Source organism: Haliotis cracherodii, unplaced genomic scaffold (genome assembly GCF_022045235.1).
Source record: "Haliotis cracherodii isolate W230 unplaced genomic scaffold, xgHalCrac1.p SCAF_21, whole genome shotgun sequence".
NCBI lineage: Eukaryota > Metazoa > Mollusca > Gastropoda > Lepetellida > Haliotidae > Haliotis > Haliotis cracherodii.
Window position 1 is genome coordinate 9,997,513 of NW_027266277.1, and position 14,110 is coordinate 10,011,622.

The following is a 14,110-nucleotide window of genomic DNA, read 5'->3' on the forward strand; positions in this document are numbered from 1 at the left end:
ATAAGCATCGAGGGATGAGAGTCCATATGGGATTAGGTTATCATGGACGCGACTGTGTTGGAAGATGATACCTTTCATTGTAATGTGGCTTTACTCCTATGGGTGATACCTATTCTCTTAACGTCAGTACAACATCGATTCTCTTATCGCTGTGGACGGTGTCCTCTTTGTTACGGAATAGACCACTGTAGGTGTATCCATAATATAAAACACAGCAGCTGGATCAAATCACGGAATATTGAAACAAACCATCCAGCCCATGAAAAAGGATCTGTGACAACCGGGGAACAATTAACTGACAACCAAATCCTTGATTTCAACGGCTAGGGCGCAACCATCGATTCCATGATACTCCACCGTAGGTTTTCCTCGCTGCGCTGATTGGTTGGTCTGGAGTGACGTTGTCGAGGAAACCAACGCCTCGTGGGGAGGTTATTGGCAAGTGGGGTGGGCCGGAGGGTTGGGGGTGGCGTTGTAGTATATTTGGTCCGACTGGTCTCTATCTCGATCATTTCAGTTGCAAGTTTGACTTCCAGGACGTTTAGAAAGAAACCACAGCCTGTCCTACCATAATGGAAGCCTCTGCTATTAGACTTAGTATTGGCTTGGTGGTCATCCTTGTTGTTGGATCAGAGGCAATGGTAAGTGAAGCTGTTTTCAACTTTGTAATTGGAGGTTTTATATTTAAACTTTAACTTGTTATTCAAAACTATTAGTAATTTAAAAAAAAGATAACTATAAAATCTAGATACACTGGAAAAGCTTCGCCCCTTACGTGGAAGAAATACGAAATATATATATATATATACGAAATCTTCTTAACCCGCACAACATTGTTGTTGTTGTTCTTGAGAAAACTTATATAGCCATGATTTTATTGCGGTTATGCTATTAAAAGTACCAGGTGTGTTCAAATGACTGACAACTCATCTTTTTGCTCTTTTCACTTGACTATCTTTGACTAATAACATAATCAAGTACAAGTGTAGGTAAAATGAGAGTAAGAAACCTATACCACCTGAAATATAGAACTGTAAACACGTCCATGCTCTAAAATGACCCATTGATCATATTTAATGTTTTTGCTGTCGAAGACTTGCTTATATTCAAATATCAGGAAAACGTTACCAGAAACCTCTAAATCAGCCTTGGCAAACCTTACATATTCATGAAATAATGCTGTAAGTCCCAAACATGCAAGTGTTGAATAAAATAATATGAACGAATCTGATGATCATAATGATTTCCAAAACCTTTCCTAATTTCCTAAAATACGCCGTTACCGTGGGTCAGCACGGCCCTCGACATAGGGTGTTCTTGTCTCCATCTCACTTTCCAAAGGAATGTCATGAAGAACAAAGAATAACCCCAAACACATGTACTCGTTTTTCTCAAATGTTTTAAGTTTCGGACATGAAACACAAAAGCTTACATAATAAAGGTTTCAAAGTTGCAATTTATCCAAAGTATAAATCGATATTTCGTTTTCATCTTAATTTCTACGTCAAAGATTCTCTTGAAGAATATGATCGAGCAGAAATAGAAAAGTAATTATCCAACGCAAAAAGGTCTGCTTCAAGAATCCTAAGTACTTGGTTAACCCACCTGTCCTGAAAGATGTCAATATTCAAAGACTGACAAAATATGTTATTGATGTGATTACGCGACACGGGAGATCCTTTGGGTAATTTAATGAGCATATCAACTTTCAAAATAATTGGAGTTTGCGTCAGAAAAAAATCACAAATAGTTGCTTTTTGACCTTATTAATGATCACATTAATAGTCCTCGTTTAATCTCTACAGGGCAAATCTTTTACAATACGATATTCGCTGTTATAGCGGGCATTTGTCATTGTTGTATTAAGAAGCAGTAACTCATGTTCGTGTTCAACGATAAATATATCAATAAATTCAACGTTGAAGAGGCGTATTGTAATCATGATAGCTTGTATAATACTTGTAATCTTAATTATATCGTAACAAAACAAACGAAGCGAAACACAACCTACATGTTCGTGTAACGGTAGCCATTTATCATCTGCTAATGTCCGCTCTACTGCTTGCGTGTGTGTTACATCATATAGATTGATGGATCTTGGTACAATATGATTGTCGCGAATGACATAATGTCAAGATAAGTAAAATAACAAGGGTAAGCGTGACTTCATGTCTTAGTGAGACGTTCCACTTGAACGGGGTAGCTTAGTGGCCAAAGCGTTGACTCGTCACAGCGAAAATTCAGGATCGATTCCCCACAATTCGTGGTTGTTCCCTGCCGTGATGTGGCTGAAATAATGATCAAACACTCACTCACTCACTCGGTGCGGACGTCTGATGGATAAAGCGTTTGCTCGTCGCGTCGAAGGACCGGGTTCAATTCCCCACATGGGTATTATGAGTGGAGTCCTTTTCTGGTGTCCCCCGCGGTAATATTGCTGGAGTAATGCCAATAACGGCGTAAAACCAACCCACTCTCTTACTCACTCACTCACTCACTCACTCACCCACTGATTACACGTGGCCGGTAAGGGGTGATTCGGCATAGAATCGTTTGCAAAAGGTCGTTTCGATGTGGGAGTTGTTGCAATGGACTCAAGTTCCAAGAGTCTTAAAAACATCACAAATCATTTTGTCACTTTCTGTGTTGAGTCATGTCATCTACCAAACGTGTTCAGTATATCTTGTGCCTACAGGCCTTTTCGATGGCATAATTGTAAAGTTGATGTTTGCATATCCGTAGAGTCCCATTTGGTAAATAGGCAAACCAAGGCCTTGGCGCTTCCGAGCTTGAATTTCAACGTCTTTACGACATGGTATCATACATGGTGCACATAAGATATGGTTTTAGTATCAGTAAAGTGCTTTAGATGGCACGTACCCAGCAAAGAGTTTGTTGAAATAGTTGAAAGTTTATATGAAACATGAAACAACAACAGCATTGCCTTATTATCAGATCACCTGCTACTCTGAATTGAATGTAAAACATTTACTGAGGGCAAGTTGGAAGAGACCGCTTCTGTAAGTCTTAGAAACGTTCCTGTAAACTGTTAGAGTAGATTACATTTCATTGTTTGAAGCTAACCTGGAAGAGCAAAAGATAATTGGTTTTCTGTTTGACAACTGTAAATCTAATAGTACCAACACTGTTGCTTCCTCAAAAAGAATAACTTCCTGAAAACTAGATGAAACGATACTGGTTGTGCTTACAGAGACATTTGACCTTTTATTGTAAAAAGTGTTTTTTAAGGATTCGAAATCTTCAGTGATTGGATTAATTCAGCGAACGTGAACTACGTGTTCTTCTGAAAATATCAAAGAATGCTATAGGAAACGGGCTGACGGCAACCTCAAATACCTGACTTCATTTACACTTAACCAAACTCCTTCGAGAAGGCAATAAGGGTGAGAGAGACAGAATCAGAATGTAGTCACGAGCAAATACTGTTAGCTGCATCATGATTAACATATCCGTACAAGATGAAGACAAACGGCGCAGTACCAATAAAACAGAATTCTCGAAATTATGAAACAGAAAGGAACATGTCGAAACAAAGAGAATGGGTGACGCTGGGGCAAAATGAGGATGAATCAGATGTCGAAATGTAAAATTAACCCCAAGACACATCAACTTGAAAGGCCTATCTCCTTCCTATTTGCACGACATCACTTGTCTAAACTTATTAAATATAAGGAGTTTCGTCTTCTTCATGCTTTGCATCGTCGCCAGGAACTAAAGTAGATCCGTTGGACGCCTACCGTAGCCTAAGGCACATTGTTTTTGTCTATTCCAAAACCAGCCGTTTGTTTCACAGTCCTCGACTGTCGTTTTTCCTCATTAAGAATTACAATCAATATAAAGGGAAGAATGGCATGTGAGACATCGTTTGCTTGGGCATTGTAAGGATGTTCTATGCGTTGTTTCACTTCTTTTGTGTACAAACATGCCCATAGTAGGAGAGTTATATTTCTAGAAGCTCATCCGGCATAATCCTGATGTTCTTTTATGCTTGGTTTCACATGAAGGATTTTGATTATTCCACGGTAATGGTAGATGTCTTAACGTTTGTTAGCAAGTTCCATTGTGATAATGGCAAGATGTTTGTCTTCCAACACTGACTGAGATTGTTTTCATAGCTTTAGTAATATTATCTTGCGGAACTAACTTGTCCCCTTATAACTTTATTCCAACACTGTCCACAGACATATTCCCCCAGGGAAACATAGCATAGCTTCTTTTGCAATATCATAATGACATATTGACCTGTAATCGAATGAATGTCCACAAACGTTTTTCTCCAGGGCAACATGATACAGCATCATTTCACATATCATAATAACATATTGACCTGTAAACCAATAAACCATTGTTACAAAGAATGAAAAAGACAATTTGACATTTTAAGTAATGGCACTCTATGAAATAACGATTTTCATTACAAGAACAGATCCTTTAATAAAATGTGCCACTACTTTTTAACAACCAAGATAACATTCAAAGTTCCGAATAACCTTTATGTATCTCGTCCTTATTCCTTGAAAGCATTTTTTTATCCTTCTCATAGACATTAATAGATCAAACCTAATTTGACCACATGTAATCACACGTTGTACGCGTTCTTTTGTATTTTCTAAACTATCAAAAAGACACCAACAATATCAGTGAATGAGAATGGTGTTATGTCGCTTTTAGCAACAGTCCAGCAATATCACGAGGCAGGACACCAGAAATGGGCTTCACACGCGTGGAGAATCGAACCCGGGCCTTCGGCGTGACAAGCGAACGTTCTAACCACGAGGCTAACCCCACCGCCTCCTTCATCATCAGACTATCTTACAGATTACAGGAGCACTTTAAAACCGCAGTTATATTTCTCCTATACATAGCAGAAAAATAATTTATTATATCTTCTGAAAGATAGAAATACAGGTTATTAGTAAAGGGAGAGCCAGGTCCGACTGTATCAAAATGGTTGGCACCTTAGCAGTCATGTGTACATACACAGATTCAAGTACATATACAAGTGAACTGTTTAAGAGGTTTAGAGTTAAACGGCAGTTGAAAACAGTTAACGCATACGAACATCTCATTTAAGTTTCCTCGCTGTACATCTAGCAAGTTAATGTGATGTCATGCAAGCAACAAGTGTTTCATACTTAAGGATGAGTGAGAACAAATAATTGGTTTGGAATCCTTCTGAAGCTCTGCCTCAAGTGTAAATCGATTTAGGAAACACATGTTCAGTGACAGACATTTTGAATCAGATTTTTTTATGACACCTCGACCAAAACAGGATTAGTTCATGTAATTTACCATAAAAAGGGCCATGTTCTATAAATTCTCCCTGAGAATTCACGTCCGACAAAAGTGTCCTAACACAGATCATTCTGTCTGTTGCAAGACAGGAAATCGTTACAGCTTTGTATATGGCTTCTATCAGTTATGCTACGTTTGTATGGAACTATTCCCATAGAAATACAGGTTATTAGTAAAGGGAGAGCCAGGTCCGACTGTATCAAAATGGTTGGCACCTTAGCAGTCATGTGTACATACACAGATTCAAGTACATATACAAGTGAACTGTTTAAGAGGTTTAGAGTTAAACGGCAGTTGAAAACAGTTAACGCATACGAACATCTCATTTAAGTTTCCTCGCTGTACATCTAGCAAGTTAATGTGATGTCATGCAAGCAACAAGTGTTTCATACTTAAGGATGAGTGAGAACAAATAATTGGTTTGGAATCCTTCTGAAGCTCTGCCTCAAGTGTAAATCGATTTAGGAAACACATGTTCAGTGACAGACATTTTGAATCAGATTTTTTTATGACACCTCGACCAAAACAGGATTAGTTCATGTAATTTACCATAAAAAGGGCCATGTTCTATAAATTCTCCCTGAGAATTCACGTCCGACAAAAGTGTCCTAACACAGATCATTCTGTCTGTTGCAAGACAGGAAATCGTTACAGCTTTGTATATGGCTTCTATCAGTTATGCTACGTTTGTATGGAACTATTCCCATTTGAGATGCAATCTATACAAACCGTTAGTTTATTGTCAGTGTTGTGGTATTTCCCACATGCAGGAAGGTAAGGATGTATCTATGCGTGTCTATTTCGTTGGTTAACACTTCGGTGATTATCGCTAGACGTTGTCATAAGGCGATGCTTCCCTTGTCAATTTCATAAATTATAGTCATTAGCTTTATTTTTTTGTTTCACACGCACGAGAAGAAGACCACAGCGTATCGATAAAACGAATATGGAGTTGTCCATTGCCATCATGTGACGAAATTTAAGTGATGCTGAGTATTTGGTGATGATGAGTAATGGAGTGAGTGTGTTGGGTTTAACGATGCTTTGAACAATATTCCATTTTCTTTTCACGGCGTGTCAGCTTGATACAGGAGGAAGCCGAAAGTGATGCAAGTCTTGTATGTTGCTGACAAACATAGAAACATAATCGGGGCGACCAAGGATTTCATTCGATATGATGATGATGATGATAAATGACATTGATAATAATAGTTTGTTAATGGTTTTTAAAACGGCAATGATTGGCATATGGATCTGAGAAATGTTTTAAGAGTAAATTCGTCGTGAAACGCGCATTTTAGAACAGTTGGCAAACCATCCCTTTGTTTAGCAGCAATACTTAATACACTGTTCACTTGTACATTACCGACTTGGAATGTCTCACCCTAGTTCAGGCATACATCATATTCTTTACCATCATCGGTATTAACAAGAAGTCAAAAACTTATAATGCCAAATTTTATCCAAGCTTCCACTGAGGCATTTTCGCGTACAGAGACACCAGTCGCATCTACAGACTATCCTTCCACTTCCGGGTACCCATATCATAAGTTTGTAAACCGACAGCATATTTTGTTAAATACACTGAGAGACGTCAACCCATGACTCTGACTAGATTACACTATGGTCATTTAATCTTACAATGATGATTAAACTGCAATAAACACAGCAATTAACATGACAATAAAGTAGCAAATAACATTATTATAACATAGCAAATAACATTATAATAACATAGCAAATATCATGACAAGAACATGAAAATAACATAAAAATAACAGGACTAGTATCGCCAATATATGTTATAAATTTGCATAGGCTCAATCAGTTGCGGGCTTTTGTTCAGTAACTGTTCATACCAAGATTCATAAAATCTGTAAGGTCATGTTATGTCAGAAATATCACCGGAATATCAAATTCCAACCAATCAGCTCGTTATCTCGCCCTGATAACATTTCTTACTCTCAGCATCAGCCGACAGCAGGATGGTCCACTAACACCGTCACTGTTTTAATTTGGAACCAAATTGTGTTTGAAAAGCTCTTCTTCGTAAAACACGCAGTGTGACTTGATCAACTGACCTACAAAATAGTCCAATTAAGTTTACGATGAAAAGATATATAAAGGCAAGCATGCCAATGGTATCTTGTTAAATATGAATGAGGCTGGACAGGAATACACGTAGCCACGATGAAGGTGACACTAATTTCCTGAGCCCCTTGACAATTAGGTAGACTGTGGATCTTTCATAGTGTTCAACAGTGAACGAGAGCATTTCCTTTATGGTAAGCAAGAAGCATGGCAATTTCCTAATAGTTCGCCAAATCTTTCCCTCGGTGCTTCTCACACACTAATGGAGATGGAAGGAATGGTGTGTATCCTTATTGTTCTGACGGTTCTTTAGAACGTTGCGAGGAAACAAGGTACTTTAGGTGATGCCTTCGAAGGGAAGTAAACAAACTTCAAACATGCTGATAGTGCCTTAATCATACGAAATAATCATTTCTAAGAATTAGCCTCAAGAAGGTCAGCGTGGATGGAAACCAATGGGACCTAGTAATTGGTTAATTGCTTTTAATTTATTCCCTCACACGCACGGCGAGAACTATTTAAATGACATAAACACCCCCATCGTTCATTGTAAAAGAGGCTTGGAGGGTTTATTTCAGTAGTTCGTGACAGAGAATTGACTTTTGGGATCTCCACCACGTTGTGACTAATTGCAATGCACTGGTGATTTTGTTAATCGAAACGTTGAAATTAACACATTTGATACACATTCGGCTCGGTACCCTACAATGTAGTGACTAAAATGGGACCTGGATGTATTTCTTTACTTTAATCTGTTCGACCCTACTCACCGAATTCCAGTTAAAGATCGCGACGTCATGAAAATAGAGATACTTTGATTGACGCAAGTTTTTTCTCACTTTAAAAACGCTTCGACGGCATCAGAGTCAATCCTGACGCGCAGTGGATTCTTTCAAACATTCTGACATGTTTATACAGTGCGGGATGAGCAGCATTCTGATTGTGCCTTTTCTACATTTCAGAACATGTTGTGATATAAATGTAATGTGTTAATCCCATTTCTGAAGTCAAAGCTTTTGTCGCGTCCGGCTGCAACTCATTTTCATCATGAAATATGAATCATGTGTAGCGACAATCTAATAACGTTGTGATAGAACCTTTGAAGAAAATGCACCGATTCCAGAATACTTGGTGAGCTGATATTTCCTATAGAAAGGGTGACTAGAGGCTGATTTTATTTACCGTGCAAGGTTTGTACTCGACGCAGAGTGTAGCAATAGGCTTCTGCTTCTTCTACTTATATTTTCCTGTAGTTATCATTGTAGTGAAGCAGGTAGAGTAGTGGTGATAGAATGTTTTAACCAGAAATGCGACTCTGATACCTTACTTGAATGTCCTTGTCTATTATATAAGCAGATATACGAACGTTAACAGACATTGGACACTCATTAAACCATGAATATGTATTTGGGTTACTTGTCACGGATAACATGCGTCGCCATCACTATGTATATCAGATCTTAACATGACAAATGTATTATACTCTGCCTTTCATAATCATCTGACTTCCACAGGAGATATCGCTTGAGTGAGATCAAGCCGCATGTGTCAGATAAATTGCATCACAATGCCTTGTAGGTCTTTGGGACGTCATCTTTACCATGGCATCAATAGATATCACCAACCGCCCTGCCACTGAAGCTGGTTCGCTGAACTTTATACACTCAATACACTGGATATTACTGTTTATAAACTTAAAAGTAGGAAGAATGATTTTGTATCATAGACAGCTTCTCATTGTTGTGGCAGTTGATATCCAATATATCAACACTCGTCGATACAAGTTTCAATCTTGTATAGACTTGTGTTTATATATTTGAATTCTCTATATGTCAGACTTCCGAAGATATGTACAAGGCATATCAATGTTTTTTCATAATTAACCAAAGACGGCTTTTTGCGCTTTTTTCGTAAGTCAGTTTTAGGGCAACACATTTGATATACATGAATATTCTTGTATGAACAGCCGCAGTTGAAACGGAGCTTTTATGTCAGATAATGTGATTTTAATCATTGGTGAAACACAGAGACAAAATCCTCATGTTAGATAACATCGTAGATCAAACAGGGACACACTGATGAAACAGTTGTGATATCTCACTAATGTTTGAATATGTCGCAGATCAAATCAGGTCATAATGGTGAAACGTGTAGAATAATATATAAAATGTGTTATGTTAGATCTAATCAGGGTATCAGTTGAGAAACACATGGAACACATCCCCAAAATATATTCAATTTCGCTGTACAATGTATATGAGAGAGGTAGCAGGTTCAAAAATTGATCACGTTAAATGACTTTCGTTTGGGGTTCATGAACATGTATGTCAAAATCATGTTTAAAGGGACTGTGGGGTAGTATAGTAGTTCAAGCGTTCGCTCGTCACGCCGAAGACACGGGCTCCATTCCCTACATGGGTAGAATGTTTGAAGCCCATCTTTGGTGTCCCCGTCGTCATATTTTTGGAATAATGCTAAAAGCGGCACAAAACCATACTCACTCACTATTATAAGTGAAGACATATTGCGTAGATACCCATCTGGAATCGTAACTAAACTGAGACTTTACTACTGCTTTTAGAACTTAGATGTAGGGCCGTATGTTATGGCCCCCCTGTTTTAATTTACACCTTGTATTTAATGTGTTCTTAACTGTCTTCTACATGATGACGGTAGATTTGAATTGATTGTCCACTGAAGTTTAAACATGTATTCATTGTGAAATGGATGAACTACAAGTTATATCCTCTCCAACAGGTGTGGGTACAACACTGAATTACGTAGATGAATAATGATAGAGTGATGGTGTTTGAGATGCCATTGACATGAACAGGGAATTATAGAATTAATTAAAAACGTAAAGAACTGCTTCTGATGAAGAATTCCAGCAGTTCCATGTGCAAAAGTTGTTCGCGGTTTGATAGTTATTATGCTTTATTGAAAGTAAAATAGTGACAGTATCTGTTTTGGAAGCTTTTTTGAAAGCTGGCCACTAGGATGTTCGAATTGAAACAAACACGCAATGGAGTACTTCACTGCTTTTATAACACATAATATTTTTATATGATTTTCTCAACAGCGAATCCATTAACAACATTCTCCTACAGAGTAACGTTTATTGTATTCACATGGTAGAAAGATGTTGAACGTTTTAGACAATCATGGGATGTGAAGGTTTTCCTACATTGCTTGACCAAAGGGTGATGTTCATGTTAAATAGGTAGAATGTTTCATAAACCTCCTTTCAGGCGCCACCGTGAAGTGTGTCGTCAATAAACACTAATACTTCTACGTGATGAATATACCCTGTTCCTGGTTACACCCTTGTTCTGTGACAATTAAAATATGATGATCTACTATTGATATCATTGACAAGGCTTTCAACATTGTCGCCTCAGTAAGCCTCAGGTGTACCGTGGTCAGTTTTACATGGTGAAATCGACAACCTTGTCATAAATGCAATTGACTGGTGATTGTTATGGATTACCTTCGGTTGTCAGGGGATATGCCTGTAATCAGAGTTAAATCGCTAATGGTATGGGCAAGTGACAACGAAGCGTCAGGAACTCATCGGGTACTCTATTGTACGGAATAACATAGACTGTCATTTGACACAAGCCTTTTGCCAAGCCCATAAGTGTGCCGATAAATAATGACTATTTGAACCCGAACATTGTGATCGAAGATGAGGAGTTCCCTGTAGAATCCACTTATGTCACAAGCAGGGTGTGGTTGATAAAAATATATAATTAATTAGTTCGAACGATACGCAAGTGATGCCTCTCTTCAGATTCTGAAAACAGATGTATGTGAATGAACTCAGTATAACTTATATGTATGCGCATAAAGAAATGACAGTTATTCTTCATTAAATCAACTGATAAATACAAACTATGAAGACATAACTAAGGTTTTTATGAAGAATATATATTGATAAATGGTACAGGTTTAATGAATAATACGTCATATCGGTTTAAGAATATACCCTGAGTATTCATTTTAATTACTTGCAATATTTATCTAGAAATGGTAAAGCTATATCCGGCCACTTTGAAAGCGCTAAGACGATTGATAAACCAACACAAAGAGACCCACGATAACATTGGTTAGACCTTCAACACAGAAGAAAGAGATCAGATTGTCTCCATACACCTCGGTCAATCTCTTCACAATGAGTGCCAAGGAGAATCTTTGTTTTAGTCAGTCCCAATATGTTTCATCATATTATGGTTTGTGTATGAAGGAAAATGCATCTTCTTTAGTCCCCATCACATACATGTACCATAGATAGTCCGCGTGAAGGTTTGGTCCTCAGCAGCCTATGCTTGCGGTACAAGGTGACTTAATGGATCGAGTGCTCAGACTCGGTGACATGGATGACATCATGGATGGTTGCTCATAAGATCAATCTTTGGGTTGTCTGGTTCAGACTCGATTATTTACAGGCTGCTGTCATATAGCTACTATAAACAAAATCATGGCCTACTACAAAATGTTAACCAGAAAGATATCCATTAACCTACTTTAATTGTTTGAATTGTTAATGTTTCTCTCTTCCTTTATCACTCATAGTCTTGGTTCCCGTGAAGCGAGCCCACATATTCAAAGAAATGAGTTCCATGACACCGACGTGTGTTTGCAGTCATATATCCTGGATTGCTCGCCATAATCAAATAACATTGTCTCGATAATGACTTAGTTACATCAAGGTATCCGTGGACTTGCCATGACACAAATTAATTTTCGTTATTTTTATTTTATTGATTACGTATCACGCCTTTAATAACATAAACTCATTAATAATGTCAGCAATTGAACGTAGCTATGTTGAGAATCTGTGTCAAGGAATGGCAAATGTACCTATAAATACCGACAATTCTCTTTCAACAATAACATTTATAATGTACATAGGCTGTATTACCGGTCATGTTATGTAACTAACTTCTCAGCTTGCTATGGGTATACTGACAGGAGAGTGACGTCAACAGAAGTGGTGTATCGCAAGTAACCAGAAAGTAGCATCCAGAGAAACATCCACATGTAGGCCACATTAAAACAGAAGGCCATATTTAGTCACATAACGTCATGTTTCGAGGACACAGTCGCTCATCCCTGAATTTATCACCCTACTCCATCGACGACGTGATGTGGCGTGATACAGGAACGACCAAAGCGTTAACGTGTACCACAAAACGCGTGAGAACAGACAGGCGTGCGTTGTGATCCCATTCTATGCTTTCATTCAATTACATCTCCATTGTCTTGTAGACCACAGGTAGGATTTCGAATAATTGAAAAGGAAAATGGTACATGAATGTTTCAGAAGCTTCACTCAACGTGTTAATTACCACCTCAACGATCTTCAGCGGCGCGTCACACAAGGTTTCCGTTCATTCGTCATCACACGTTACTTCACAGGCGATGATGTCAAGCATAGTAATACAATAGACGTGCATCGTTAGTAAACACATAGGAACACTACTTTATTTACACAGTGTCACCTTGTGCCGCAAATTGCGCTTGGTCGACCTCTCCATGTTGGAGAGTAATGTTGGGTTATTTTGAAACAGATCGTATTGTAGATCGACATCCTTTTCAACATCTTTGAAGTAAAGCCAATTGTTGTAAAATCTCATTTTCTATCATCTGGCATTTAAATCATAGCTGAATAACATTTAATTCAAACGTGATAACGATACCCCGTGCTGATTAGTTAATGATTATTGCGTTTAAAATTAAGAACGAGATGGCAAGTCGAGCTGTTCGCAAAAACTAACGATACCTTTGCCTAGTACAGGAATAATAAATATTTCATGACTTATGGGTAAGTTTAAGTGGCATCGACGTAAATATAACAATGTCTTTACAAAACATTGGTCAATATGTACTAGTGGACACAGAGGACAAAACATGATATTGTGGGTTTGGAAGGGTTAAGATACATCAATGACCATCAATTCAAGTTGAGAAACTGTAACTCGTATACCTTTGTTATATTGATTTGGCAAGCTTAAAGGAAAAACATATGTACATCTGCGTTCAAGATACTTTCTTCCTCTGAACAAAACCAGTGAGCGGAATATTAATATGGGGTATGTAATTATGTTGTCAAAGCATCACTAGTTATCTTAATTGTACATATGGAATATCATGTCACTAAAATTGTTTTACATGTTTCATTTCTTTCAGCATACCCACTCGAGTTTATAACGCCGTACACCCCAATGCACATTTATAGGATTACTGTTGTAGCTGAGGTAAAACATAAAGTGGAGTAGACACATTAGTTGATTTTACTGTGACTACTTTCTCGTGATATTACAACGCAACATCTATTCATAATTAATGATAATTCTATTTGGTAGCCTCAAGGCAATTATTTACAAACCTGTGTAATGTGATGGCCTCTCATTAAAAGGGCATGAACAGTCTTATAGAAACCTCATCTCACTTGTTTTATTACGTTAAGTAAATTGAAACTAAATCATGAATATATTGACACTCAATCCAGATATCTACTTCATTATGTGGATTAAGATTGAAATTAACACACGCAATAAAATCCATTAGTTTTAACTATGCATTTCAAAATCAAAGCTGAGTATTTATAATGTATGAGAACGACTTTCTGTTTGACATTTTGAGTAATACATTTCATCAGATATTTGCCCGAGAGAGAAACAGTAATCAGTGGCCCGTCTCG

The 14,110-nt window shown here is 37.8% G+C and overlaps 1 protein-coding gene across 3 annotated transcripts in view; it reads left to right on the plus strand.

Annotated features, from left to right (window-relative positions):
• The first annotated feature begins 486 nt into the window (after positions 1-486).
• LOC139470824 (small cardioactive peptides-like) overlaps positions 487-14,110 on the plus strand; it is a 32,504-nt gene continuing 18,880 nt past the window's right edge. Inside the window, exon 1 of one of the 3 annotated variants that reach the window (XM_071253124.1) lies at positions 487-641. In XM_071253124.1, coding sequence (XP_071109225.1) covers positions 573-641 — 69 coding nt within the window. In that variant the 5' untranslated portion in view covers positions 487-572. The remainder of the gene's footprint in view (positions 642-14,110) is intronic. The other 2 variants (XM_071253125.1, XM_071253126.1) reach the window with 2 other exon arrangements.